Raw genomic sequence first — 26,406 nt, 5'->3', positions numbered from 1 at the left:
GCCAACGAAACCGTAGCTGTTATGTCGTCCTAGGATGGCTGTAAAGACAAAACAGAAAAACATTGTTCAAGACAGATTTGCTAATGAGTAGTATGATTATACATTTCCGTTTTTATTTATGCTAACGAACGGGCGTGCAGGAATACGAACAATAGGTCGGCCAGACGGTCAGACGGATGGATTGACAATGATGTTTTAAAATCAAAGCTAGAAAGTTGTCAAAAATATACATTGGAAATTTACTTAAGAATCGAGAAGCATTTGAAAATGGAATAGCTGGCTGCTTCCATTATCAAAACTGTATTAAATTGCAATATAGAAATTAGCCTAAAAATGTATTGTCCAAAAAGCTCACTTGGATACTAAAAATAATATTCATTTACAGTCATATTTAGTTTCTCACTTTATACACTTTTAGCGGATCACTTTTAGGAATAAACTTGTCATGATTTTCTAAGCTTACTTCTGGTCTAAGGATAAAACATGAAAGGTTTTTTGGTACGGAACACAGTGATTCCTTATAATTCCTGCTTCATATATCTAGAACGTGTGGTTGCAAGATTGCTAACTCGATATTCTAAAGTTCGTAAACCAGGCTCCAGTTCTAAAGAAGGTCTTGAATTCACCCAGCCCAGTAAATGCTGCTGGATAGTCAATACGACTTGAGAACGTCGTCATCTAAAACATGTTTAGTTCAAAACCATTCTGTAATGATAACACAAATAAAGAAGAACATATTTATTATAGTGGCCTATATTGTTTCTGGTTGTCAATAATGCTAAAAAGTATTTTGTGTATAACATAAAAACATGGATTTTGAAACTGGAGAATGATTCAACTTTTTGAATATGAATTAAATAAACTGAAGTATGTGATTTTGCTTAGTCGTAGGTACAAATAGGTTTATATAAAACCATTATTAGTGTAGTATTACGGTAATCATTATCCGAAATTACTCACCTAAAAATATAACAAACTTTTATATAGTGTATTGCTAATCATGGCAGGCATTGAAATATATATATATATATATATATATATATATATATATATATATATATATATATATATATATATATATATATATATATATATATATATATATATATATATATATATATATATATATATATATATATATATATATATATATATATATATATATATTCATTGCTTAAATAATGGGCAAATGGTTCACAATAAATCTAAAGTGGCAATTTTTTTAATGTCATCAAATCAAACATACTACTGCTAAAAAAAATAATAACTGAACGGTGTTTTATAAGGTATTTAGAATTTATTTCAATTAGGTATCTGTTGAATTAGTTTGTTTTAAAGTAAAGAAAATTCTGAAGGAGAAATTAATCGGTCGTTTTCAAAAGAGTACAGAACGCAAAATACTTTTTCTTACATTCTCGGCTAAATAAAATGGCATTTATTTGATTACTAATATATCTTTCAAACATGATTTGTCAATAGGGAGAGATCAGCTAGGAAAATGGTTTAAACGGGAATACAGGTATTTATAGTAATATGCTTGTACCTGAAATTAAAGGTTTCTAATAATCTATTAAAGTAGAGAAAAAGTTTACTCTATAGAATATGTTGCACTTTGCATCACAATGCAGCGGCGTAGCTAGAGGCGAGTAGATTGGGCGGCCTTCTTGGGCGCGATCTTAGGGGGGAGGGGGGGAGGGCGCCAAACATGGTAGATATAAATATTAAAAGCTAATTCTGAACTGCATTATTTAATTATACACAAGCCCCTACTTAGCTTTTTAGACTGCTTTCTAAATTAAATTTGTGACACTAAAACAACAACTGTTAAAGCACATTGACTGGTTACAAGCACCTTCAATCTTGAATAAACAGTTCACCCCCGGCCCGAAAGGTGTGGCTACGCCCCCGTCACGAAGCACAAATATTTGGAGTGTTTATCGATTATTACTTCTTGATAGTTATTCATCACGTTTCACAAGGCTTTATCGCTCCGTGTTTTGTTGGAGTTTGAATAGAAATAAATACTTGATAAACATTACAATGAGCTGGAGATAGCACACTGGTGTATAGCGACCAAATAAAGATTCAAAGAATAAACACTAAACAAGCGGAGTAAATATACACTATTTATTTTCTTTTTATTAATGGATGATATAGAATTTTAAATGAGAGTATTGTTGCTGGCAAAAAAAAAAAAATTGAAAAATTTGATCCTATTTACTTAAAATTTCTTTCGATCCTAGTTCTTATTTTCTTAATTGTTAAGTTGTCGTCCATTAATTTTCGTCATCTTGTTTTTGTTCCTTTTGTAATCCATAAACAGATTGATACGTTTATCACAAAAGATTAGAAGTTGATATGGTATAATTGAACAAGCTTTTACAATGGTACGGAGCTCGCTGAGATGAAAATAAGATCAATGAAAAAATTAAAGTAAAAAATGTTGTAATTTGAGATACGTGAATTCTATCGCTGCTGGGAGGAGTATAAACACGGGTTTGGGGTCAACGGCATTGGGGAATTTTACCTGGGGAATGAAAATATTTTCTGTCTGACTTCTAAAGCTGTCCACGAACTCCGGTTTGATCTAGTCTACAACGCTACCTACTACGCCAAATACTCCATATTTAAACTGTCGAATGAGACTGTAGGCTACTAGCTTTTTATTTCTGGTTACACTGGCGACGCTGGGGGTTCTCTGGCATGGCACAACGACCAAATGTTTACCACATTTGATAGTGACAATGATGCAGGAGACGATAACTGACCGTGGTCTATACCGGGGCCTCTCGGTACAATTTTTGCCATGACTCTAGCTTGAAAGGACCGTGGGAAGTTTTGAACTAAAACTTTCTAACGCCATTATTTAATTGTTTTAATTTCTACTTTTCAGTAATTCATAATTTGTGAATTCAACACTACCATTGCTAAGACTGAAAACATTTTACTTTAAAACACTATCAGTAGCTCGATTATCCTCCCCTCCCCCCCCCCCCTTTCCCCGGGAAAGTAAAAGCAGCAGTCAGTGCCGACAGTTTACAGACAACAATGAAAAGATCAAGCAGAACTTGCTTCCCCCCCCCCCCCTTTCAGTTTCAAATCGTTTAAAAAACTAAATTATCTGCCCCTAATAGCCGTCACTAATTCGACCAGGCTCTAAGATTCGGCGTGAACCACAGCTCGCCAGACTAATAGCTAACTTATCGTCCTTAACTGATAGTGTTTTAAAGCAAATATATTCAGTCACAGCATTGGTAGTGTCGAATTCACAAATTATGAATTACTGAAAAGTAGAAAATAAAACAACTAAATAGCGGCGTATGATACGCCGCGTTTCGGCTCATAGCAATTATTATTATTGTTAGCAAATAGCACCCAATTCATCCACTCTAATACCTTGACGTGTGGTCCGACTATTGCTAACTCAAAATTCTCATTCAAAAGCACTAACACATTAACAATGTATTGATTTTTTCTTCTTGCAGATAATATTAAATCATTTTACTATTTCATAAAACTTTTACGTCTTTGTATTTGTTTGGTCAATGCAATTTAATTCTTGTCAGTCATGCCGAATAGATATTCCTGAACAGAAACATCTAATCAAAAAGGTTAAGAATATAAAAAAAATAGTCGAAACATAAGCACCGCAGCAACCATGCTAAACAGCGATATAGAATATTGAATGAGAGAGTATTGTAGCTGGTAAGAAATGAAAATTCGCTTCTTATTTGTTTAAACTTCATTTAACTCACGTTCTAGTTATAGTTGATTGTTAAGGTGCGAACCGATTGTCCACATTGTTACAACAGACTAACCGGCCTTAAGACATTTACAAATAATTCAATTCTATCCCTTTGTAATATTCAAATTACATTTAGCATGTTGATCTTCCTTTTATGGTGTGCAAACTATGTACAAACACATTACTCATTTTTTTATCCCTAATTCATCAAACGTCACAAATTCAGGGGCTCTCAAGTTATCTAGACGAGTCATCCAACGATGATCATGTATTCACAAAGTGCGAGGCTAAATAGGTTTTACTTACATACACTTGTCTATTTGGAAATTCTGATAGTGTACTCTGATTGCATTAAAATTAATTTACTTTTAAAATATTTACAATCAGTAGATATCAAAACATGTTTTGTCTTTGCACACTTATATTTACATCTTAGATAATAATATATAATAATTGAACAATCACAATAATATTAACATTGATATGGTCATTTGGAAATTACCAACCTATATATACGTACTAGTTTTTCTAGAACTGAGTAATTTATGTCTTCATTCAGCTGGTTATTTTAGTGATTGAAAAATAATTTTAAAAAATTTAAACATTGAATGTTAATACAGAAGGATTAATATAATAACGATATAGCAAGCCATTGAATATTTTATTATGAATAAACGAATGTGTTTTGAAGCCGATTTAAAAAAAAATCTGCGCAAACATATTACATACGCTATGGATAATATATAGCAAACTGCTTTTAATACAAAATTGATGCTAAAATAATTTAAGAAAATAACATCAGATCTGTCTTGACCGGAAGAAATTTTTAATGGTCTGAACTGACCGAAAGGTAACCCATTGAACTCACGGTGAATGATACATAATTCCATGCTCCGAGCATACCGTACATGTAAATACTACCAGTAAACACAACGTTCGTCTGGCAATCGATGGATTTTTGTTTAGATATCAACAGTTTTCAAGGACCTATTCGACACCATTGTTTATAGATTGAGCTATATATTTTAAAAAGCTTTCGTTTTATAAACAGTCTGATTACGAAGGATTACTATGATGATGTACTGAAAGCCTAGTGTTTTAAAGAATTAGTAAAAAATGAGGGTCGACATGCTTCTGTCTGTCGTTCTTCTTTTCGGTTTACAAAGTAAAGAACATTTATTATAAATCTATTATTATAAATTATATTTATAAACCTTTAGGTTTTTTCATTAAAATAAATTACTTAAAATCTATTAAGAAAATTCTAGTTTTGCAAAATGGTTTGTAAGCAATCATGATTAGGTTTGAAAGAGAATAACTTTTATAATTTTTCTTCTTAGATTTTGTGAGCTCGATAGAAGTCAAAAGTAGTCTCTACCACGTGTACAACCAAAGCCAAGTTCTCATGTTGCCGCTTGGCCAAAAGTTTTCTAATGTCAAACTTACGACTTGTGGCTTAAAGTGTTTGGACACAAACGGCACTTGTTTTAGTTTTGCGTACAACGACAGAACTGAAATATGTACATTAGGTAAGTAGTTTTAGTTCTTACGTCAATATGGTAAATATGAGAATTAATATTTTCTAGCCCGTTGAATAACAATATCATCAGATACATGTTTATTAATCTGGATACATTGAGATTTTTTTTTATCGTGATTATTTTTGGTCTAGAAAGCCACTCTAAGGACATGTACCGTTGTTATAGATTTAAGACACTACTAATGGAGCCGAAAGTTTCCCGAAAGACTTTTGCCCAAATGCGAAAAATGGACAGTTACCCGAATGCGACAAATGCCGGAACAGACACTTGTGTTTCCACAAATCTCGATTTCATTTTTTCGCACGTTACAATACTTCCTCTTTACTTCGTATACGAGAAAGTAAAAACGCTGGGATTTTAGTTTACTAAAATAAAACCTGTTTTATGATTGTCATTCATGCATTAAATTAATTAGAGGTTTTATTCTTTAATCTATTTTAAGGTACATGGCTGATCCCGTTCAACAACACAGTGACAGTAGAAAACACTAAAATCTACTCAGTTGGATTTATTTGCAACAGTTCAGCAGTTGTAAATCTCCCGATGACACACTCTTTCAATAATTTGAACTGCCCAGGTAGGTGGTCACTTATAGGGCTGGTAAGTAGGTCACCAACCAGTTCTATGGCTCATGCAGGTTTTATTAAGCCGTAGAACTGGTTGGTGACCTACTTACCAGCCATATACTAGCGTTTATTTTTAGTAAACTTTTATTTAGTTAACATTTTCTGTTTTTGTTTTCTCGTTTATTTTGGATGGGGCAAATCCATTTACTAAATTCTGGCCCACTTTTAAAGCAGTGATTTAATTCAAACTGTAAAGACAGATTCGTCCCTGGTGATAACACAAGAATATTTATTTTTTAAAACTCAATTAAAATTGTCATTAAAATCTAATTAAAAAGTTTAAAAAAAAATAACAGAAATAACTAGCTAGACGCGATCACCTGATCAGCATTATGAGCTGTTGTTAAGGTTAAAAGTTTGCTCATGGTTGGCTTTCTTGCTTGAGAGTCGACTACGATCTAAGAAGGGCAGATCACTGTATTTTCAACATTACAAGACACTGGTCGGGGTTTATTGCAAGTTATCTAAATCGTAGACTATGTAGTGTCAACATAATTAAACAAATGACTAAAAACTCGAACATAAAATAAATGCTAACAAATTTATTATAATAAGCTTTAACATGCACTGAAAAAAAACGTGCCTTCTTTAATAACAGCTTTTGGTCGTTAAAATATATTAGACATTTCATACAAGACCAAAGCTTTTTTATTCAAGAAAGCAAGTTTGTTTTATTTTCATATTTTCGGTGCATTTAAAGGTTATTATACTAAAGGTTTTTATATTTGGTTAACAGTAAACTACAACGTGTAAGAGATTTCAAATTAAAATATGTGTAAATAAAGAAATATGTTAAATATAGAGTATTTAAATACTATTTTCAATGACCACCCACCAAAACCAACATAAACTACATAATACAAATATGCATTTTAAATAGATTAGCATATTTTAGTTTCATGAACTAAATAAAGATTCTTATCGCATTCTCGCAACTAGCACGTCGTTAAAAACCTCTAAGCAGCCTCATTGTTGCAAAATGAGACGTTTAGACGATAGGCCTTAACAAAAGGGTTTATGAAAGACACGGGTATTCGCAATAAAAATATATAACTTAAATTACAGTACAGATCCATCCTTTACTATGTTTTCTCCTTAAACTGTTTAATTGTTCCCTATATCTATTTTCTGAACGGATATTGAGAATTGTAGCAAGGCTCCAAAAAGAACGTAAATGTTTCATTCCACATAATTGTTTCCCTTTTTAATTATATTTTACGATCCTTATTTTTATTAATTCTTACAGACAACGGAGTTACTGTTGGAAATAACTCTACCTTTGACCCTCTCGACCCTAAAGTTTACAAATCTTGTCTTGACGTCATCAGCGATGAACCAAGAAAGGTTGTGACCCTTACATCCGGGCTAGTCGTCATGTGTGACACAGTGACAGACGGTGGAGGATGGACCATCTTCCAAAGACGTGTGTCTGGGACCGTAGATTTCTACCGCGGCTGGGAGGAGTACAAACACGGGTTTGGGGATTACAGCATTGGGGAATTTTACCTGGGCAATGAAAATATTTTCTGTCTGACTTCTAAAGCTGCCCACGAACTTCGGATTGATCTAGTCTACAACGGTACCTACTACGCCAAATACTCTAGCTTTAAACTGTCCAACGAGTCTTTAGGCTACAAGCTTTCTATTTCTGGTTACAATGGCGACGCTGGAGATTCTTTGATATTTCACAACAATCATATGTTTTCTACCTTTGATAGAGATAACGACGAAAGAGACTTTAGTTGCGCGGTACGGTATATTGGGGCATGGTGGTATGCTGCTTGTCATACCTCAAACCTAAATGGTCAATGGGGAAACAACAACTTTGGTCAAGGGTTGACCTGGTATAATGTAACGGGCTTTTACAATGGTACGGAGCTCGCTGAGATGAAAATAAGATCAATGAAAAATTAAAGTAAAACATGTTGTAATTTGAGATACGTGAATTACTCATTTAGTCAACTCTATATGAGATTTAGTTGATCAATAAATTGATGTTATTCTAAATTTTATAATTATTTTATTCAAACAAAACATTTCTGTGTATTTCAATAAAGAGCACTTTTCTTTTATATGTATTCAAATTATGAGTCTGAGTTATTAATAGCGTTGCGTTTATTTGCGTTAATTTTCACTTTGTTAGTAATATACTGAATTGAATAATCGAAAAAGGGTTGCATATTAGTGCTAAGGGAAAGTGGTCGGATGCTGTTTGGGACACTTGCCGGCGTCACGGGCACTTCAAATTTGGCAGGCACTTATCCGCAAAACAACACAGGGAAAAATATCGATCAAACTCTAGACCGTTACCTAGGGCTACAAAGTGATCTCAACTGACAGGTGCTTCACATGCGGTATACATCAAGCAAATATTTAGCCCGACGAACCCACCCCCTGTGTGAGGTTGTAGACAAATGCCCATGGATGCCAGAGGTAGAATCGTATCTTCTTCTTCTTCTTCGTTCTTAATTTTTGGTGTTGGGAGGGATCGAGACTTATCTGCCAGAGGGTTTGAACTCGAGACTTTTTTTTCGAATTTATCAACCATGAGCTTTTGCCGACTCGACCATGCTTCCATCACAATTAAGGATTACGTGTCAACTGGTTGTGCGCCATTGAGGCCATTGATTCCGATTTCAGCCTGCTTTTCTTTTTGGATTTGCTTCCATAGCCTTTGTCCAACCAAGAACAAACTACAAGGCAGGAGTTGTTTTGATTTTGGAGTTGTCTCTCCTAGAAGAGTAGCTGTCCCCAGCTAACGAGCCTCATTTGCCCGAGGGTTCGAACTCGAGACTTTTCGGTTTAGCAACCATGAGCTTTACCGACTCGACCACGCCGACCCCATAAGAAACGTATAATATCTTGGAAAAATTGTTAAAGCGGTTGTCGCTAACCAGTCATATTTCTCAATACGAAACCGAATAAACACAAGGATCCTCATCAATCTTGTCATTCTGATTTTTTAATGGCCAGGGCAGCGCCTGGCCGGGACGGCTAGTCGGTTTTTGCATGGTTGACACGAACGCTGTTGTTGCATTTAGAATGTAATATGAAACCAAACTGAATTTTTTTTAAAATTTAAGTGATTTATATTATTATCATAAAATTAAAACCAACTTATAAAAAGTCAACCGGTTTTGTTTAACTATTTAATCATTACAATAAATGTAAAATAATCTTTTGTCATGAAAAGTCATGAATGTAATTTTATACTATCTACCTCTAACTTTTACATCTTTACCCTAGCGCTACCTATCACTTCAGTGGTTAACTGACCGTCCCGCGTGACCGGTCAGCTCCTGTATTTCCATTGGTCTGTTTAACTAACTAAGCTATAGACTGTTTCTACCATCTGCTTGACTTCTAGCCTAAACTAGCGTCATCATAATTGTCTTAGAGTGAGGTCGTGTATGTAGTCGCGTCTCTCGCTTGTTAAAGTCGTCGTATGTATCCTTATAGTGCAACAAACAGTGTAGTGAACTAACGTCATCTTGTCGAGTCATTTGTCTGCGATGATGTTGTCGAACTTTAAGTCGGAACTCTAACATAAACTCCAGAATGATTAAAGGAACGTGTTGGTTGTGTAAATCCACCCACTGCATAAATGCGGGATACATTGTCCCCAGTTACAATATTACATACGAATGCTTTTATTTTTGTACAATATAATTAACTAAAAGACAGAATATGTCATATGTCAGATACAATCGGATCAGAAAGCCAGACAATACGGAGGTGCTTAGAGCCGCTGAAATGTTACCACAATATTTTAAAAATGTTATTCTACATGTACATGTTTTATACGTTTATAATGAAATAGCAAATTTAATACAAAATGCTGATTTAAAAATTTAGAACTTAAAAAACCATGAGAACTCTGTTACTAGTTAGAAAATGTGCATTTTATTATCTGAAATCGACCAAGAAGTAACTCATTAACTACACCGCTAGATAATTCCATGGCCAACACACAGAACGTAAATATTACTAGTAAACGCGATATATTTTTGTTTAAAGGGAAAACGTGCTTAAGCAACTAATTACCGGAGTTATAATATGATCATCCTCGGTCCAATATTTACTATCATTGTTTATAGATTGCGCTATATATTAAGAGGTAGTCTTTTTCTATTAACAGTCTGATTATGAAAGGCTAGTGTTATGATGTGTTTAAGTCCAGTGTTTTAAAGAGTTGTAGAAATGAGGGCTGCTACGTATACAGCTGTCGTTCTTCTTTTCCATTTAGAAGGTAAAAACAATGTCCTGTAAAAATATATGATTGTTTTAGCAATAATTTCTTTCACTACATAACTTTTTAAATAAGAGTAAATCATTGATATGTAATCATTTATGATCAGAATAGAAGAGCGAAACTTTAAACTATTTTTTGTCTTAGCTTTAGTGAGTTCGCTGGAAGTCAGAAGCAGCCATTACCATGCGTACAACGAACGTCAAGTTCTCATATTACCCCTGGGTCAACAGTTTTCTGGAGTGAATCTTGCGACATGTGCCCAGCAGTGTTTGTTTACAAATGGTAGCTGCTTTAGTTTCATTTACAACGACGAAACTGAAATATGTTCATTAGGTAAGTGGTTTTCTCTGTAAGCAATTCCAATTCACTATTTCCGGTCAATTATTTAAAAAAATATATTTTATTGGAAATTTAAAAATATTTAGGTCTACTGAAATTTTTTTAATGATGACCCGATCAGTATACAGGTAGAAACTATTAGTTTTGTTAAAACCTTTTTCTTTTGATTAACATAGACATATTTGAAAACCGAATGGAAATGTATTAAAATGTATTAGAAATGTATTTAAAAAGAATCATACAAGAAGGTACCAGAATGTTGATCAAATAATATAATCCACACGAACACCCAAAAACAATTCGTGATTACAGCTTTCTAAAAACAATTATCTTTTTAAAATTGTGTTTAAATTAAGTATAAATTTTATTCCCAATCTGTTAAAAGGCACCATGCTAATCCCAATCAACAACGAAATGACGTTAGAAAACACGAAGATCTACTCCGTTGGATTAATTTGCAACAGCTCAACAGGGGCAAATCTGACGATGACAAACACCTGTCATGGTCCTAACTGTCCAGGTAGAGTGTAACCTATCATTTATCATAGATTCAGGTCCTTGTTAATTGAAAATACAGTCATATTAAAACGTGTACAATTAAATCTGAAATATTAGTTAACGATTTGAAATCTAAGGTAGACTGAAAATGTTTTTTTTTTTAAAATAAGTAACATAACACCATTCAAATGAAAATGAATTTTTCTACCAGCTCTTTAATTGTAACTATTCGATACAACTTTAAGACAGTCTGAATGCGAGATAGAACATCTCCTTCCAAACACAACCTAAACCGACTAGAATTGTAAAAAACGTATTTTATCAATTCTGTTCATTATTTACCCAACCGTTTACTACACTCACCTAGTACATGTTCAAAAAGAAAAAAACAAAAAAAAAACTAACTCTTTCAAGCAGAATTTGACATTAAAAAAAACAACCAAACTCCACAGCCCAAAGTATATAATGGGTTGACAAAAGACGTAGGACGAAAAAAAAGATGAAATTCAATCATAACGCTAACTCATTTTCCCCATACTTTTTATAACCTTTTAAAATATCTTCTGTCTAATATGTTGTTTCAAATGAAAACTACGAAACTAAAAGTATCTAAATACTTAAATACTAATTTAAAAATATTAATTTCACAATTTAACCAGAAAAGTAACAAATATAATTCCAAAATTCTTACAGACAATAAAGTGGTTGTGGGAAATAATTCAACCTTTGACCCTTTCAACCCAAACGTCTATAAATCTTGTCGCGATGTCATCAGTGATGAACCAAGAAAGGTCGTTACCCTTACATCCGGGCTAGTCGTCATGTGTGACACAGTGACAGACGGTGGAGGATGGACCATCTTCCAAAGACGTGTGTCTGGGACCGTAGATTTCTACCGCGGCTGGGAGGAGTACAAACACGGGTTTGGGGATTACGGCATTGGGGAATTTTACCTGGGCAATGAAAACATTTTCTGTCTGACTTCTAAAGTTGCCCACGAACTTCGAGTTGATCTAGTCTACAACGGCACCTACTACGCCAAATACTCCACTTTTAAACTGTCCAACGAGTCTTTAGGCTACAAGCTTTCTATTTCTGGTTACACTGGCAACGCTGGAGATTCTTTGTCAGTTCACAATAATCATATGTTTTCTACATTTGATAGAGATAACGACGAAAAAGACTTTAGTTGCGCGGTACAGTACATTGGTGCATGGTGGTATGCTGCTTGTCACAGCTCAAACCTGAATGGTAGATGGGGAAACTTCAGCTATGGTCAAGGATTGAACTGGCATTCACTAACAGGCTACAACATCAGTGTGCAGGCCTCTGAAATTAAATTAAGACCAATACAGATTTTAAGTTGAAATAGACTTGAATAATATAAATAGTGATGAAACATTTCCTGTCCATGCGTTTTCTTTTCACCTCTTTAAATAGTTTCATCCGATGCTGTCCACCAATTTCTTTAAAATTTGGTTTGTGAGTCAAAACTTGATGGCAATGCATTGTGACATCAAATTTGACTAAATTTGATTTTTAATTTTATTAGAATAAATTTTAGATTTTTTAAATATAAAGTACAATTTTATGTGCTATTATTATACATTGTTGTGTTAATTTGGTGCTTAATCGTTTTTAGCCAAGCAATTATACTGTACTAAAACGTTTTAAGTATTGAAACAAAAAATGTAATGAAAAAAAAACCGTTTTAAGAAATAGCTTTTATATGCACGAAAATGTAGAAAATGGATCGTTGAATCTATAATAACGCAACACTATTTAAATAACTATAAACAAAAGCGTGGGTTATAAAACACTTCATGTGGATAACAGTTTTTTTTACTATAATTCAATCTTTATTTTAGATCTATATAACAAAAAAATCCTGTTTTTTTATGTGTAACAATTATAGAGATTCTAGCTTGAATTGTTAAGTCCTAGCAATCAATTTAAGTTCAGTGTACGGCTAATTCAATGTTGGGTTTCTAAATTTTATGAAACTGAAAGAGATGACCAATCTTTTCCAACTTTATTTAATTATTATTTTTGACTTGTGGCAATTTTTTTTTATACGAGTTAAAGTTACCTCTTATCATTTATTCATTATAACAACAACAACAAAAAGCAACCAAAGCATACCCTTTCAAACTTGGAAGTACACTAGGCAGATGTAGTACACTTAAGCTATTTCTATAACTTCAGCAATAGAAGTGATAGTGTGGTTAGCACTATGTCTAGCCGCATGTACTTTCCGTAACCTGAGTTAGGTAACCTTCACAGCTAAGTAGACCCAGGGATATTTTTCTATTTAACCCCGGGATCAGAACTTGGTAATTATTATAGGAGGTCTCTTACACAAATATTTTGTTGTTCACGTTGAAATTAATTTGAATAAAGCAAGAATCTATTCTATTTAAATCTAATTAAAATAGGCACATCTTATTTATGCACATTGATTATTATTTCGAAGTTGAATATAAAGTATTGCTTTAAACTAATCTCTACGTTTATAAATTTGCTGTCTAAAGTTAATTATTTTGATTTAATGTAGACGTGTTGTCAATAAAAATTCTCAATTCATATAGATTTAATTATTATTCAATTGTTTGTTATATGTAATTTGTGAAAAGTAAACAAGTTACGCTGACAGTAAAAATAAGGACACACACTGCGTAAGGCTCACTCTAATGAACACGCCAGGCGCGTGAGTGGAACCCCTAAGGAAAGAGGAAAACAGTTCGCCCAAGACAGAGTTGGAGGCGGAGTCTTCTGAAAGAATTGAAGTAAAAAAGGATGTCTTCAGAGACTGCAAAATGAATAGCCCGAGTTCGGACGAAATGCAAAGAAATAGTTGAGGCCCTATGTTCCATAAGGAGCAAAAAGGACCAAGTCAAGTGAAACAAGTTACGCGACTCGGTTATGTTAATTTGTCAAAGTAGTATTGTAAAAATACCATAGGCCTATTTATCAAGGCAGCATTAGGACAAAATACACACTGACGTTGAAAAAAAAAAGTAGTGTAGAAGAAAACACTATCTAAATAAATTGGCAAGATCTTCTTAAAAAGGCTTATAAAATAATTAGCTGATTGTCAATGTCAAGTCATGTAGATACATATCCGTTACGGATATGAGAGACACTGGTAATATATTGAAGAAAACAAGATTATTTTTTTTTCGTACGTTTAGTTGATCAAAGCTTGTTATTATAAAGATTTTAAAATATTTTAATTTTGATTCTAATTAATCACTTACTTAAGTGGAATTATAATTTTTCTGTTTATATTGAGCTATTTTTTGCCTTGGTGTCAACCCCCTAAATGGTGTCACCCCCACCCCCCCCCCCTTCACTACATTTCTGGATCGATGCTAACGATATGAAAACAATAAACTTCATATTAAACCAAGGTTCATACGAAAGCTGATGAAGCAGGACACATTTAAATAATACAAGTTCTCATATCAGCAATGATAATGGGCCCATCAGACGATCGATTGTGTAAACTATTTTCGAAATTTCGTATCGTTGTTGATTTTTGAAGCCAAAAATAATGCTTTTATTTTAAAAGCAAGTCATTCAATTAAAAAGGAGATTGCAGATTTCTCAAGAGTATTGGATATGTGAAATGGCTGTTTACGATATCGACAATTTATTTACTTACCCTTGAAAGTATTTTTACATGTTTGTTTAATTTCTGACTCAAAAAGTATATTTGTTATTATTATTTAAATAGTAGCACATATAAGCAAGAGAAAATACGAAAAAAAAAAACAACAACAACAGCTAATATTTTACAGATTAGAAATAGAGAATCATTTAAAAGTTAAGCTGTTAGAATTTACGTTAACTGCCTTGCCAATTTTACATGCTCATATTGGAAAATTAGTCAGAGAATGTAAAGGCAAATTACAATCTGCTGAACACAAAATTGATTACTATTCAAACTTAAACAAAACAACAAACAAACAAACCAACAAAACTACAGTAACCTCATTCTTAACTGGACAAAGTGATTTATGTCACTTCAGACCGATCAATGCATTGATTTCTAATTTATTAGGAAGACATAAAAATCGGGTGCGAAAACCCAGTAAAACATACATTGATGTTAGTAAGTTAAAAGATTGAACTCATTTTGTAAAATAGAAAAACAATTATATATCACGCAGCATTTTTCGGTAAGAACTTGGATTTCAAGATTAAATGGACTTTATTACGCTGAAAACATACATACCATTGTTTATTGTAAAATTTCAAGGTATGTGGCAATTAAACATTCTTCCTCAATGATCAATAGAGAAATAATTTAATAGTTTTTATAATTATTCAAATATCTAAAATGTATTTTTAAAAAAATATTTGAGGATACATTCGGGAAAATATTTTAGTTCGCAGATAACCGATTTTAAAAATAAACTGAACTTTAACAATTATTATTAGTAGTAAGAAAGAGCACCAATTTATCTACCCTATTGACTTAACGTGTGGTCGTACGACTTCTTACGCAATTCAAAAACACTCATACTTGAGCAATTTATCGATTCCTTCTTGCAGATAATATTAAATCATTTTGCTTTTTCATAACTCTTTTACTCCTTTGTATTTCTTTGGATAATACAATGTAATTCTTGTCAGACATGACAAACATATATTAGTGAACACAATTATCTGATCGGAAAAGATTATAATAAAAAATAATCGATAAATAAACAACGCATCGATCATACTAAACGGCGTTATAGAATATTGAATTAGAAAATATTGTAACAGGTAAGAAATACAAATTCGTTCTTATTTGTTTAAACTTTATTCAACCCACGTTCTAGGTATTGTTTATTGTTAAGGTGCGAACCATTTATCCACATCGTCACAACAGACTAGCCGGCCGTAGGAAGTTTAGACTTACTTCAATTCTTTCTCTTAGTAATTATGTATATTACATTTAGCATGTTGTTCTTAATTTTACCGAGTTCAATTTATGTACACACATATTATATATTTGTTATCCCTAATCCATCAAACGTCACAAATTCAAAAGCTCACAAGCTCCCTGAACAAATCATCCAACATTGATCATGTATTCTTGATGCTTGAAACGAAAGACTAGGTTTTATAACAAGCTCTTATTTAACTAGCTAGCATCCTTTTTCTGTCGTGCTTTTGTCTGACGTCATAGATCGAAACGGGCGAGCGAAATTTCGGGCACTTCTTACTGACCAGTTTTTCTGAAATTCGACACGTGGGTCAAAACTTGCGGACAATGCAATATGACATTAAAATGTACTTAATTGAATGCCTAGTTCGTTTTGTAAGAATTCATTAAAGTTTTTATTTGAAGGCTGCCCTACTACTCTTTGTGCGCTATTATACGCGCATTATTATTTCCATTTGGTGCGCAATAGTTTTCGGTCATGCAACTCTAATGTAAAACTAGTTATTTAAATAGAAGTGTATTATTATATTTTTAAATTTTTAAAATTTATTTTCTCCTTTTTAGTGCATTATTACATAAATACTTGTTATTAAAACGTTTTTATGCAATTTTGTGTACATCTACATGTCTATTTGGATATTATGATACTATACTCTGATTGCATTAAAATTAACTTGATTTTGTATATTATTTAAGATCAGTAGATATCAAAACACGTTTTATCCTAGCACACTTATATTTACATGTTAGATTATAATATCAAGTTGCATAATGTATAATCGTGGAACAATCACATAAATATTGATACATATATTACTACAGATGTTGTCGTTTTGAACGTACCCACATACACGATATTGCAGATTGACATTATTTTATTTCATATATGAAAGCCTACTGGTGTTATTATCATTCAGCAGGTTATTGTAGTGATTAAAAACAAATTCCAAATTATTACTATTGTTATTTATCTAATGACGATAAGTAGCATGTGTTAGATTCCAATGGATTAGAAATCTATTGCATATTTTACTATAAATAAACGAATGTGCTTTGAAGCCGCTAACTCAAATATTTAAAAAAAAATTCTATACAAACATACGCTAACAATAATAATCAGAACTTTCTTTTTTAAATAAAAACATTATAGCTAATTTTTATACAAATCAAAACAAAATATCAGATATGTCTCGACCGGAAGAAAGTGGCTTTTAAAAGGTCCGAACTGACCAAAACATGATGAACTCACGGCGAACGATACATAAGTGCATGCCCCGAGCATACCGTATATGTAAATACTACCAGTGAAAACAATGTTCGCCTGGCAATCGATGGATTTTTGTTTAGACAGGAACAGTTGTTAGGACCTAATGATTTACAATAATATTTTTCTGTCTAATATTCGACACCAATGTTTATAGATTGAGCTATACATTAAAATAGGCGTCCGTTTTATAAACAGTCTGATTAATGTGATGATGTATTGAAATACTTGAGTCTTAAAGATTTAGTCGAAATGAGGGCTCTCGTGGATCCAGCAGTCGTTCTTCTTTTCAGTTTACAAAGTAAAATGCATTTATTATAAATTTATTATTATATTTATAACCCTTTCGTTTTTTCAATTTAATTACTTAATTTGTTAAGAAAATTCTAGTTTTGCAAAATGGGTTGTAAGCAATCATGAGTAAGGTTTGAAAGAGAATAACTTTGATACTTTTTCGTCTTAGCTTTAGTGAGCTCGATAGAAGTCAAAAGTAGTCTCTATCATGTGTACGACCAAAGCAAAGTTCTTATGTTGCCTCTTGGCCAAAAGTTTTCTAATGTCAAACTTACGACTTGTGGCTTGAAGTGTTTGGACACAAACGGCACTTGCTTTAGTTTTGCGTACAACGACAGAACTGAAATATGTACATTAGGTAAGTAGTTTTAGTTCTCACATCAATATAGTAAATATGAGAATAAATCTTTTCCAGCCAGTTGAATGACAAAATCTTCAGATACATGTTTGTTCATCTGTATACATTGAGATTAATTTTTTATCGTGATTATTTTAGGACGCGAAGCCTACTCTAAGATCTTGTACCGCTGTTATAGAATTAAGACACTTGCAAATGGAGCCGGACGTTTCCCGAAAGACTTTTGCCCGAATGCTTGAACGGACACTTGCACGAATTTCGAGAAATTGTCGAAGACCCCATTGCAAGCACTCTGTTGCAGCTTGATAGGTATAAATGTTTCTGATAACTGGAGCCGTCACAAACTCGTATTTCAACAAAGCGCGATTGGGTATTTTTCGGGTCATAATAGGCCGTTTCTTCAATATTGTAATCACAACAACGTGTACATGGCTTGTAGGTTCTGCGAGGTTTCTACAAAACATTCATTAGGCTGGCTCGGGAAAGTTTACAGTTTTTATATTTTTTTCTATACCTAGCATGTGTTGATTCAGATAAAATGAGAACGATTTACTAGACTGGTGAAAGATTACATGCGACTTGTCTTGTACGCTCAGTGAAAGTTGCGGACATGAATTAACGTGCAGGAACTTGCACGAGCACAAGGAATAAAAAAATGTTTTCTCGCTTACTAAATGATGCTTGTCAAGTATATTGTATGAGGATTCATTGAATGAGAGGGACCATATGTACAATTATGTTTGGATAGTTGAAAAATCGTTAATTCGAAATGCAGTAGTTTAATTTCTTCTGATCTCCCGTTTTATCAAAATGGAAATTTCTTTTAATTGGTATGCTCATTACAAAATCACCAAAATCCCTAATTTTTTTCATAATATGTGTCTAGCACTTTTGGATAATTTTCCCATTTTTGTATTTAAAAAAATAACTTAAATGAGAAAAAAACTGTTTGTGTTTAAATGACCTTATTAATTAAAAAAAATCATTTTTTTCCACAATCTTACAAGCTCTCTATGAAAAGTATAATATCCGTCATCATATTGTATATGGCATCATTGGAAAGCTTGATTCATCTTGTATTTGATAATAGTATTTTCAATAATCTCGGAAACACTCAAAGCTTACAATTGGCTTTACAAGTTACACATATATGTTATTATTTAGATATTTAGTTGTAAAAATAGAAATAATCTGAGCATATCCCTTTAATTTCTTTGTTTTCCTTTCAAATGTGTAGCTGCAACACACAATGGTACCACCGTGTCTGCTGTTTAGGTCAGAATTGAAAAATTACTGTTATTGAAAATTCAGGCATATTTTAAGACTGAATGATAATGTATTACAACATAACAAAAAATAGTTACGCGATACTTTAACAAAAGTATTTACCTAAAAAAAACACACACTGGGATTTTAGTTTTCTAAAAATAAAATAAAAACTATATTTATTTTAAGAACGTCATACGGTGCATTAAAATTAAATAGATGCTCTATTCCTTAATCTATTTAAAGGCACATGGCTTATCCCATTCAACAACACAGTGACCGTAGAAAACACTCAAATCTACTCAGTTGGATTTATTTGCAACAGTTCAGCAGTTGTAAATCTCACGATGTCAAACTCTGTCCGTAGTTTGAACTGTCCGGGTAGGTTGTCACTGATTGTAATGTTCATTTTTAATACGCTTTTAGTTTTGTACAATTTCGTTGTATTTATTTGTTGGTTTTGGGGAAGAGGCAAATCTATTAATTAGATTCCAACCCACTTCTAATGCAGCGATTTAGTTCAAACTTTCTAGATACATTCGGCGACTCTTCAGGAATATCAATTTTTAAAAATCAAGTTAAATCTAATTAACAGATTTTTAAATTCAGTAATAATAGGGGATGTAACTAGGTAGACTTGATCACCTGATCTGTCTTTTGTACTGTGTTTCCGGTTGAAAGATTGGTCATGTTTGGCTGATTTCATGCATAAGCGTCCATCACGAACTAACGAATGACTAAAAACTCGAAAACAAAATAAATACAAAAATACTTTATAATAATATGCTTTTACGTGCAATGAAAAACAAACTAGCCTTCTTTAAAAGCTTTGGTCGCTAAAATATATTACAGATCTCATTTACGACCAAAAGTATTTGTATTCAAGAAAGCAAGCTTGTTTTATTTTCATACATTCAGTGCATTTAAAAAGTTATTATCCTAAATGTATTTATATTTATTTTATTGTGGGATTTTAAATTAAAATACGTGTAAATAAAGAAAAATGTTATATATAGATCTAGACCAATTTAAATTTTTCTTTCAATGAGCTTATTTCAGTTTGATGAACTAATTAAAGCTGCTTACATTTCTTAACCAATTATGTTATTCTCGTAACTAGCACTTGGTAAAAAGAAACTTCTTGGCAGGTTCATTCAAGCTAAATGTTAAGTATAGACGATAGGTCTTAACTCTTAACATAAGAGTTTACAAAAAAAGGGGCGTCGCAATACAAAATATAACTTTAATTACAACAATACTGATTCGTCCTTTTATATATTTTATGGTAAAACTATTTTTTGTTCCCTACATCTATTGTCTCATTTGATATTAAGAATTTTAACAATGTGAAAAACATAACAAAATATATCAATTCCACATAATTGTTTTATATTTAAATATATTTTAAGATACTTATTTTACTAATTCTTACAGACAACGGAGTTACTGTAGGAAATAACTCAACCTTTGACCCTTTCGAGCCTAAAGTTTACACATCTTGTCGTGACGTCAACAGCGACAAACCACGAAAGGTCGTGACCCTTACATCCGGGCTAGTCGTCATGTGTGACACAGTGACAGACGGTGGGGGATGGACCATCTTCCAAAGACGTGTGTCTGGGACCGTAGATTTCTACCGCGGCTGGGAGGAGTACAAACACGGGTTTGGGGATTACGGCATTGGGGAATTTTACCTGGGTAATGAAAACATTTTCTGCCTGACTTCTAAAGCTGCCCACGAACTTCGTGTTGATCTAGTCTACAACGGGACCTACTACGCAAGATACTCCAGCTTTAAACTTTCCAACGAGTCTTTAGGCTACAAGCTTTCTATTTTGAATTACACTGGCAACGCTGGGAATTCTCTAACAGCTGAGAACGGCCGTACATTCTCAACATTTGACAGAGATACTGATACAGCCAGTTACAACTGCGCTGTTAGTTACAAGGGTGCGTGGTGGTACAGTGCTTGTCATACCTCCAACCTCAACGGCAAATGGGGAAGTGTCAACTACGGCGAAGGGCTGAACTGGAAGACCTTGACGGAATACAGCAACAACATTATCGTCTCTGAGATGAAAATGAGACCTAAAGTATGATTAAAGGCCGTAGCCTACTTTATTTGAAGAGCGATACACTTACATACATTGTGTAACATTTAAACAATTTTTACTCTCTAAATTAACCTAATGTTTTTTGCTCTAGAGAAGGATTTAGTACAAAAGAATCACAATGTTTTGTTTTTATTTTTCTGCAAATCCTTTGTTTTTCAGTATTGTCTGTGTAGTTTGTTGTCTTTAATTAGACGTTTGTGTTGTGTTGATTTGCAGGGCTACAAATGTGATAATAATTTTTTACTGGATGCTTTTTCGGCTTTGCAACTTCAAATTTTGATTTTTTATTGTACACCAATTTGTGATAAACAGTCTTCTTTTCTTTACACATTAGATGCTTGGATCAGGTAGGCCGTGTTTGTTAAGTGTTATATGTGCGAGGTACTGAAAAATGACTTGATTTCAAGAAAGAGTAATATATATATGTTATGGTCAGTGGGCTATTTAATGTTGGGAACTAGCCATAACACAATTAAAAACAAAGTCCACGTTCATTGATCACAATAAAATATAATCTTTTTAGTACAACCGAGAAACATAGATAACCTTCAACTACAAAACACTCCTCCTTCTTAAGACCAACTCAGGTTACGCTCTGCTGACGATATCACACCCTGCTTACACACGTCTTTCTCTCGCTGGCACACCACTTACGAGGGGAGACCACTCTCACACACCCTCTTATGTGAACATGTATAAACATGTACATCACACCTCCCCCCTTAAAAAAAATAGATTTCTTCTTTTCATTTGGTGAAATCTGTTTACAGTAGTTACCCTTTCCGGGGTTATATAAATGAGAAATGTTGAAGAAATCTATTACCTGATGATAACTGAAAGCTAGAAGCTATACCTATACTACAAATTCGTACATCATTCTAATTTTGGAATAGTAGGCCATCCAACTCTCTTAGGTATTGTTTTAGCCTGCGTTTCCTTTTTGGCTTCTCTCCGTCAAACCAAGAACTAACTACAAGACAGCATTTCTAAGGTCTATCCTGCACAACTACTTAACATGTACAGTAAAAATTATCATACAATATTTATCTGACATTTTACATACTTTAAATCTCCCTATAAATAAATGATGGCGGGTAAAAAATTATATCTCTACAATAAAATGTTGGACGTAAGCATGAATTAACTACTTATAACGTCTAGTCTATAAGTCAACAAGGTTTTTTAAAAACATTTGTCATCAATAAAGCATTTGAATTGAATCACAAGACATGAGAACAATGTTACTTTCCTTTCGTTTTATGAAGTGAGATATGACAATGAAACTAGAAGCTATTCATATAATACAAGTTCGTACACCACTCTAATTTTGGTACAGTATTCTGGCTCTGGATGTCGATCTGGATCTCACTCTGGCTTTGGCTCTGGCTCTCGCTCTGGCTCTGGTTTTGGCTCTGGCTTTGGCTCTGGCTCTGGTTTTGGCTCCGGCTCTGGCTTTGGCTCTGGCTCTGGTTTTGGCTCTGGCTCTGGTTTTGGCTCTGGCTCTGGTTTTGGCTCTGGCACTGGCTCTGGCACGGGCTCTGGCTCTGGCACGGGCTCTGGCTCTTGCTTTGGCTCTGGAACTGGCTCTGGCTCTGGCACTGGCTCTGGCACTGGCTCTGGCACTGATGTTGGCTCTGGCTCTTCTGCTCAGCTCTGGCTCTGGAGTCCAAACATTTTTGTTTCGATCCTGCTATCTTGACATCACAGTCTTTAACTATAATTAAAGTCTCATTAGTATCTTTAAAAAGACTATGAACTTGATACTGGATTAAAGTTACCTTCTGCTCAGCTGCCCTTGACCTAGTTCTCCACTCTGTTGACTTGTTGCCTAGATTGCGTGTCTGGTTGACTAGGTCTTCTGCAAGTGGGACAGTAGCTAGAGCTTTCATGTTGGTGGCGACGCAATGATTTGCTTCTGATGTGCTCAAGGACTGAGATGCTAATATTGTAGCTCTAAAATTTGATAACTTACTTGCTATGCTAATGTAGTCCACTTTGTAGCTAGCAAGTTCTCTCAACTTCTCTCCTAGCTTTATCACTGTATTTTTAATGTCATTATTTATGGCCATGATGTCTGCAGCACTGTTCACAAGTTTTGTGGCTGTTGATACGAAGTCTTTTCACGTCGGCGATGACTGCTGCCGTTAATACTAGATGTTTTCTAGTCGGCTGTAACGATGCCGTTGATACGAGATAGTTTCTAGTCGGCTGTAACGCTGCCGTTAATACTAGATAGTTTCTAGTCGGCTGTAACGATGCCGTTAATACTAGAAATTTTCCCGTCTGTTGTGACACTGCCGTTGATACTAGAAATTTTCCAGTCGGTTGTGACGCTGCCGTTGATACTAGACACTTCCCAGTCGGCTGTAACGATGCCGTTAATACTAGATGTTTTCTAGTCGGCTGTAACGATGCCGTTAATACTAGCAAGTTTCTAGTCGGTTGTGACGCTGCTGTTGATACTAGACATTTTCAAGTCGGTTGTGACGCTGCTGTTGACATTCGATATTTTCATGTCGGCTCTAACGCTGCTGTTGATACTGGATATTTTCCTTTTTGTCTAGGGGTAAAACTTCTCAAAAATCGTGTTGTGTTCAAATCCCGGACGGGCCCCCACTTGTTATGGTCAGTGGGCTATTTAATGTTGGGAACTAGCCATAACACAATTAAAAACAAAGTCCACGTTCATTGATCACAATAAAATATAATCTTTTTAGTACAACCGAGAAACATAGATAACCTTCAACTACAAAACACTCCTCCTTCTTAAGACCAACTCAGGTTACGCTCTGCTGACGATATCACACCCTGCTTACACACGTCTTTCTCTCGCTGGCACACCACTTACGAGGGGAGACCACTCTCACACACCCTCTTATGTGAACATGTATAAACATGTACATCACAATATATATATATATATATATATATATATATATATATATATATATATATATATATATATATATATATTTACATATAGTCGTCTGTATTAAATTACTCAACTCAACGGTAAAGTGAACAGGTATTTTAGTATATATCTCTGCTTGTGTATTTAATATACAAGTGCAGGAAGGAATGTATTGTCCAATAATGTCCTCACCCTCCTGAAAAAAGGGGTCTGACCCACGGATATTAGGAAATTAGGTTGGAGGTTAAGAAAGTGTGACGTCACATACATGGGTTAAAAGAAAATTTAATCATGATCTTTTTACAAGTTTTTTAAACTTATGTTTTAGCCATAAATACATTTTTATTAGACATCTATATTTAATTTTTGTTTCTTCAAATAAGACTTAAACTGCAATTGTGAAGTAAAAATTGATTAAAAGAACTTGTTTTTGTATTAGTAAAATGTTATAAATTGATAAATGCATCTAAAAAACCCCATTAAAATCAAACTAGAATTGCAAATGGACGATATCCAATAAACACAGTGCTACATCTACACCGGCTCAAAGTTTCTAATTACTTATCAATAGTTATTTAATTTCTTTAATCATTTGCTGTTTTAGCTAACCAAGCCTTAGATTTGTTTAACGTTTTTGTTAGTTCTTTATCTACATAAGAAAAAGGGCGGGGGGGGGGGGGGGGGGGGGGAATTAAAACTTTCTAGAGAGGGGACGCACCTAAAATTACAGGGGGAACGGGGGTGGGGTGGCAGGAAGGTGTTTATAGAATACATTTTCTATTCAAATGATTTATTTTTTAAATTTCGTCCGAGCACTGCCCCCCACCCCCTTACCCATAATCCGTGGGCCTGAAGGAATTCTGTACATCAATCAGATGTCACTTCAATGATATTTGGTAACTTCCATTGTGAAAATATTTATAACACAGCTGGATAACACACTAACTCTCTTTAATGTTTTATTAACAAATACATCGTTTCTTCTTTTAAATCGAAGACAACATAGGAACTAGGGGGCTTTTCTACGTCGTGTGTTATTTGACATCATTCAGCAGTTAATCAATATCGCTTGATTGCAAAATTGATTTCTGATCGGGTAATATTTTATTACTCTCCAGTTGAGTATATTAAACATTTACATTACGTGTTCCACTGCTTGAAAGCCCCGATGAGTTTACCGTCACACCATGGAAAAACTAACAATTAACATATAGAAAAAACCTTTTGAGCTGCTTCACATGTTACCCGATTGTCGCATAACCCCGCTACGTTAAGACAAATGTTGAATGACCTAGTCTTGAAGAAAGATGTTTGTTATAATTATGCACCGTAAATAAAAGAACAAGCCAATAGATTGATCTAAGGTAAAAAGTGTTCACACGGTAAGCATTGGATTCATGTGGCCGTTAGCTGACAAGTTTGCCAGCACGAAGCGTAGCCTACGTCGTGTTCGGCCTCAACTCTATGTGACATGATCATTTTTCCCCGTTCGTGCCCAAGACACATGGGGCAGATGAAGTAGAGTTCACCTATTTTCAGTGACTTCGACTTACGATGGATAGTTTAATCAGCACTGTGTTCTTGCTTCGGTTGTAACAAAGTCACTCAGCCAAATTAATGATATAAACCTTGCTTTATCTAAATTACCGTTTGAAGTCAGAGTTTGTTTTCGATGTTCTAGTGAACTAGAAATACGTTTCTAGTAATTTTAAATTCTAGACATCACCAACATCACTTAAACATTGATAAGCTCAGCGTTCAGCTCCGAGTAAAGCTAATGGTCCTGTTTGTTGTGCTTATCACTGTATCAACAATAATCATTTTACACATTTATAAATTATTCTAATTTTTAGTTTCTTAGTCCGCCCATTAATTTTGTAAAATTGCAAAAGTAAATTGATTGGATACACCAGCTAGCAACATCACCAGACATGGAATAGATTGGAATCCCCAAGAATACAGATAGGTCAGTCATAGGTTATAATAAACTTGGAAAAGATCAGTTGTTAGTGAAGCAGAAGATGCCGGAATGAAATGGACCCAGCTTGGATGAATCGCACAAAAACGTGTGTGATAGAGAGGTGTGGTTGCGTTCTTATGCTCCACAAGTGGTCCAAGGGAATGATGGTGATTATGATGATTAATCTTGTCAACCAACAAATTAATGATCTCGGTATGTTTCAAATATATAATGTTACATACAAGCAAAAATGCATTTTTGTTTTGTTGTTTTATTTTAGAAATGACAGACCTTTGAGTCCA

General features: G+C 33.9%; 4 protein-coding genes across 4 annotated transcripts; 3 read left to right on the top strand and 1 right to left on the bottom strand.

Annotated features, from left to right (window-relative positions):
• Positions 1-483: 483 nt before the first annotated feature.
• On the top strand, positions 484-7,826 carry LOC131950975 (ficolin-2). Its single transcript, XM_059313208.1, has 3 exons — positions 484-634; positions 5,729-5,863; positions 7,159-7,826. The coding sequence occupies exons 1-3, from the start codon at positions 484-486 to the stop codon at positions 7,824-7,826; spliced, it is 954 nt and encodes a 317-aa protein (XP_059169191.1).
• Positions 7,827-10,917: 3,091 nt separating this feature from the next.
• On the top strand, positions 10,918-12,368 carry LOC131950973 (ficolin-2-like). Its single transcript, XM_059313207.1, has 2 exons — positions 10,918-11,023; positions 11,695-12,368. Exons 1-2 carry the CDS (start codon positions 10,918-10,920, stop codon positions 12,366-12,368), a joined length of 780 nt encoding a protein of 259 aa, XP_059169190.1.
• Positions 12,369-15,207: 2,839 nt separating this feature from the next.
• Positions 15,208-21,218, top strand: LOC131950972 (ficolin-2-like). Its single transcript, XM_059313206.1, has 3 exons — positions 15,208-15,262; positions 15,896-15,927; positions 20,601-21,218. The coding sequence occupies exons 1-3, from the start codon at positions 15,208-15,210 to the stop codon at positions 21,216-21,218; spliced, it is 705 nt and encodes a 234-aa protein (XP_059169189.1).
• A 1,117-nt stretch (positions 21,219-22,335) lies between these two features.
• LOC131950971 (uncharacterized) lies at positions 22,336-23,798 on the bottom strand. The gene is made up of 3 exons (XM_059313205.1): positions 23,206-23,798; positions 22,801-23,091; positions 22,336-22,343 (listed from the first exon to the last, which is right to left on the bottom strand). The coding sequence occupies exons 1-3, from the start codon at positions 23,300-23,302 to the stop codon at positions 22,336-22,338; spliced, it is 396 nt and encodes a 131-aa protein (XP_059169188.1). The 5' UTR covers positions 23,303-23,798.
• Positions 23,799-26,406: the final 2,608 nt, after the last annotated feature.

This window comes from Physella acuta, unplaced genomic scaffold (assembly GCF_028476545.2).
Source record: "Physella acuta isolate Inbredline_101_S28 unplaced genomic scaffold, ASM2847654v3 ptg000793l, whole genome shotgun sequence".
Taxonomy (NCBI): domain Eukaryota; kingdom Metazoa; phylum Mollusca; class Gastropoda; family Physidae; genus Physella; species Physella acuta.
Note: the sequence above shows the minus strand (reverse complement) of the source record. Positions and strands in the feature narration are given on the sequence as shown.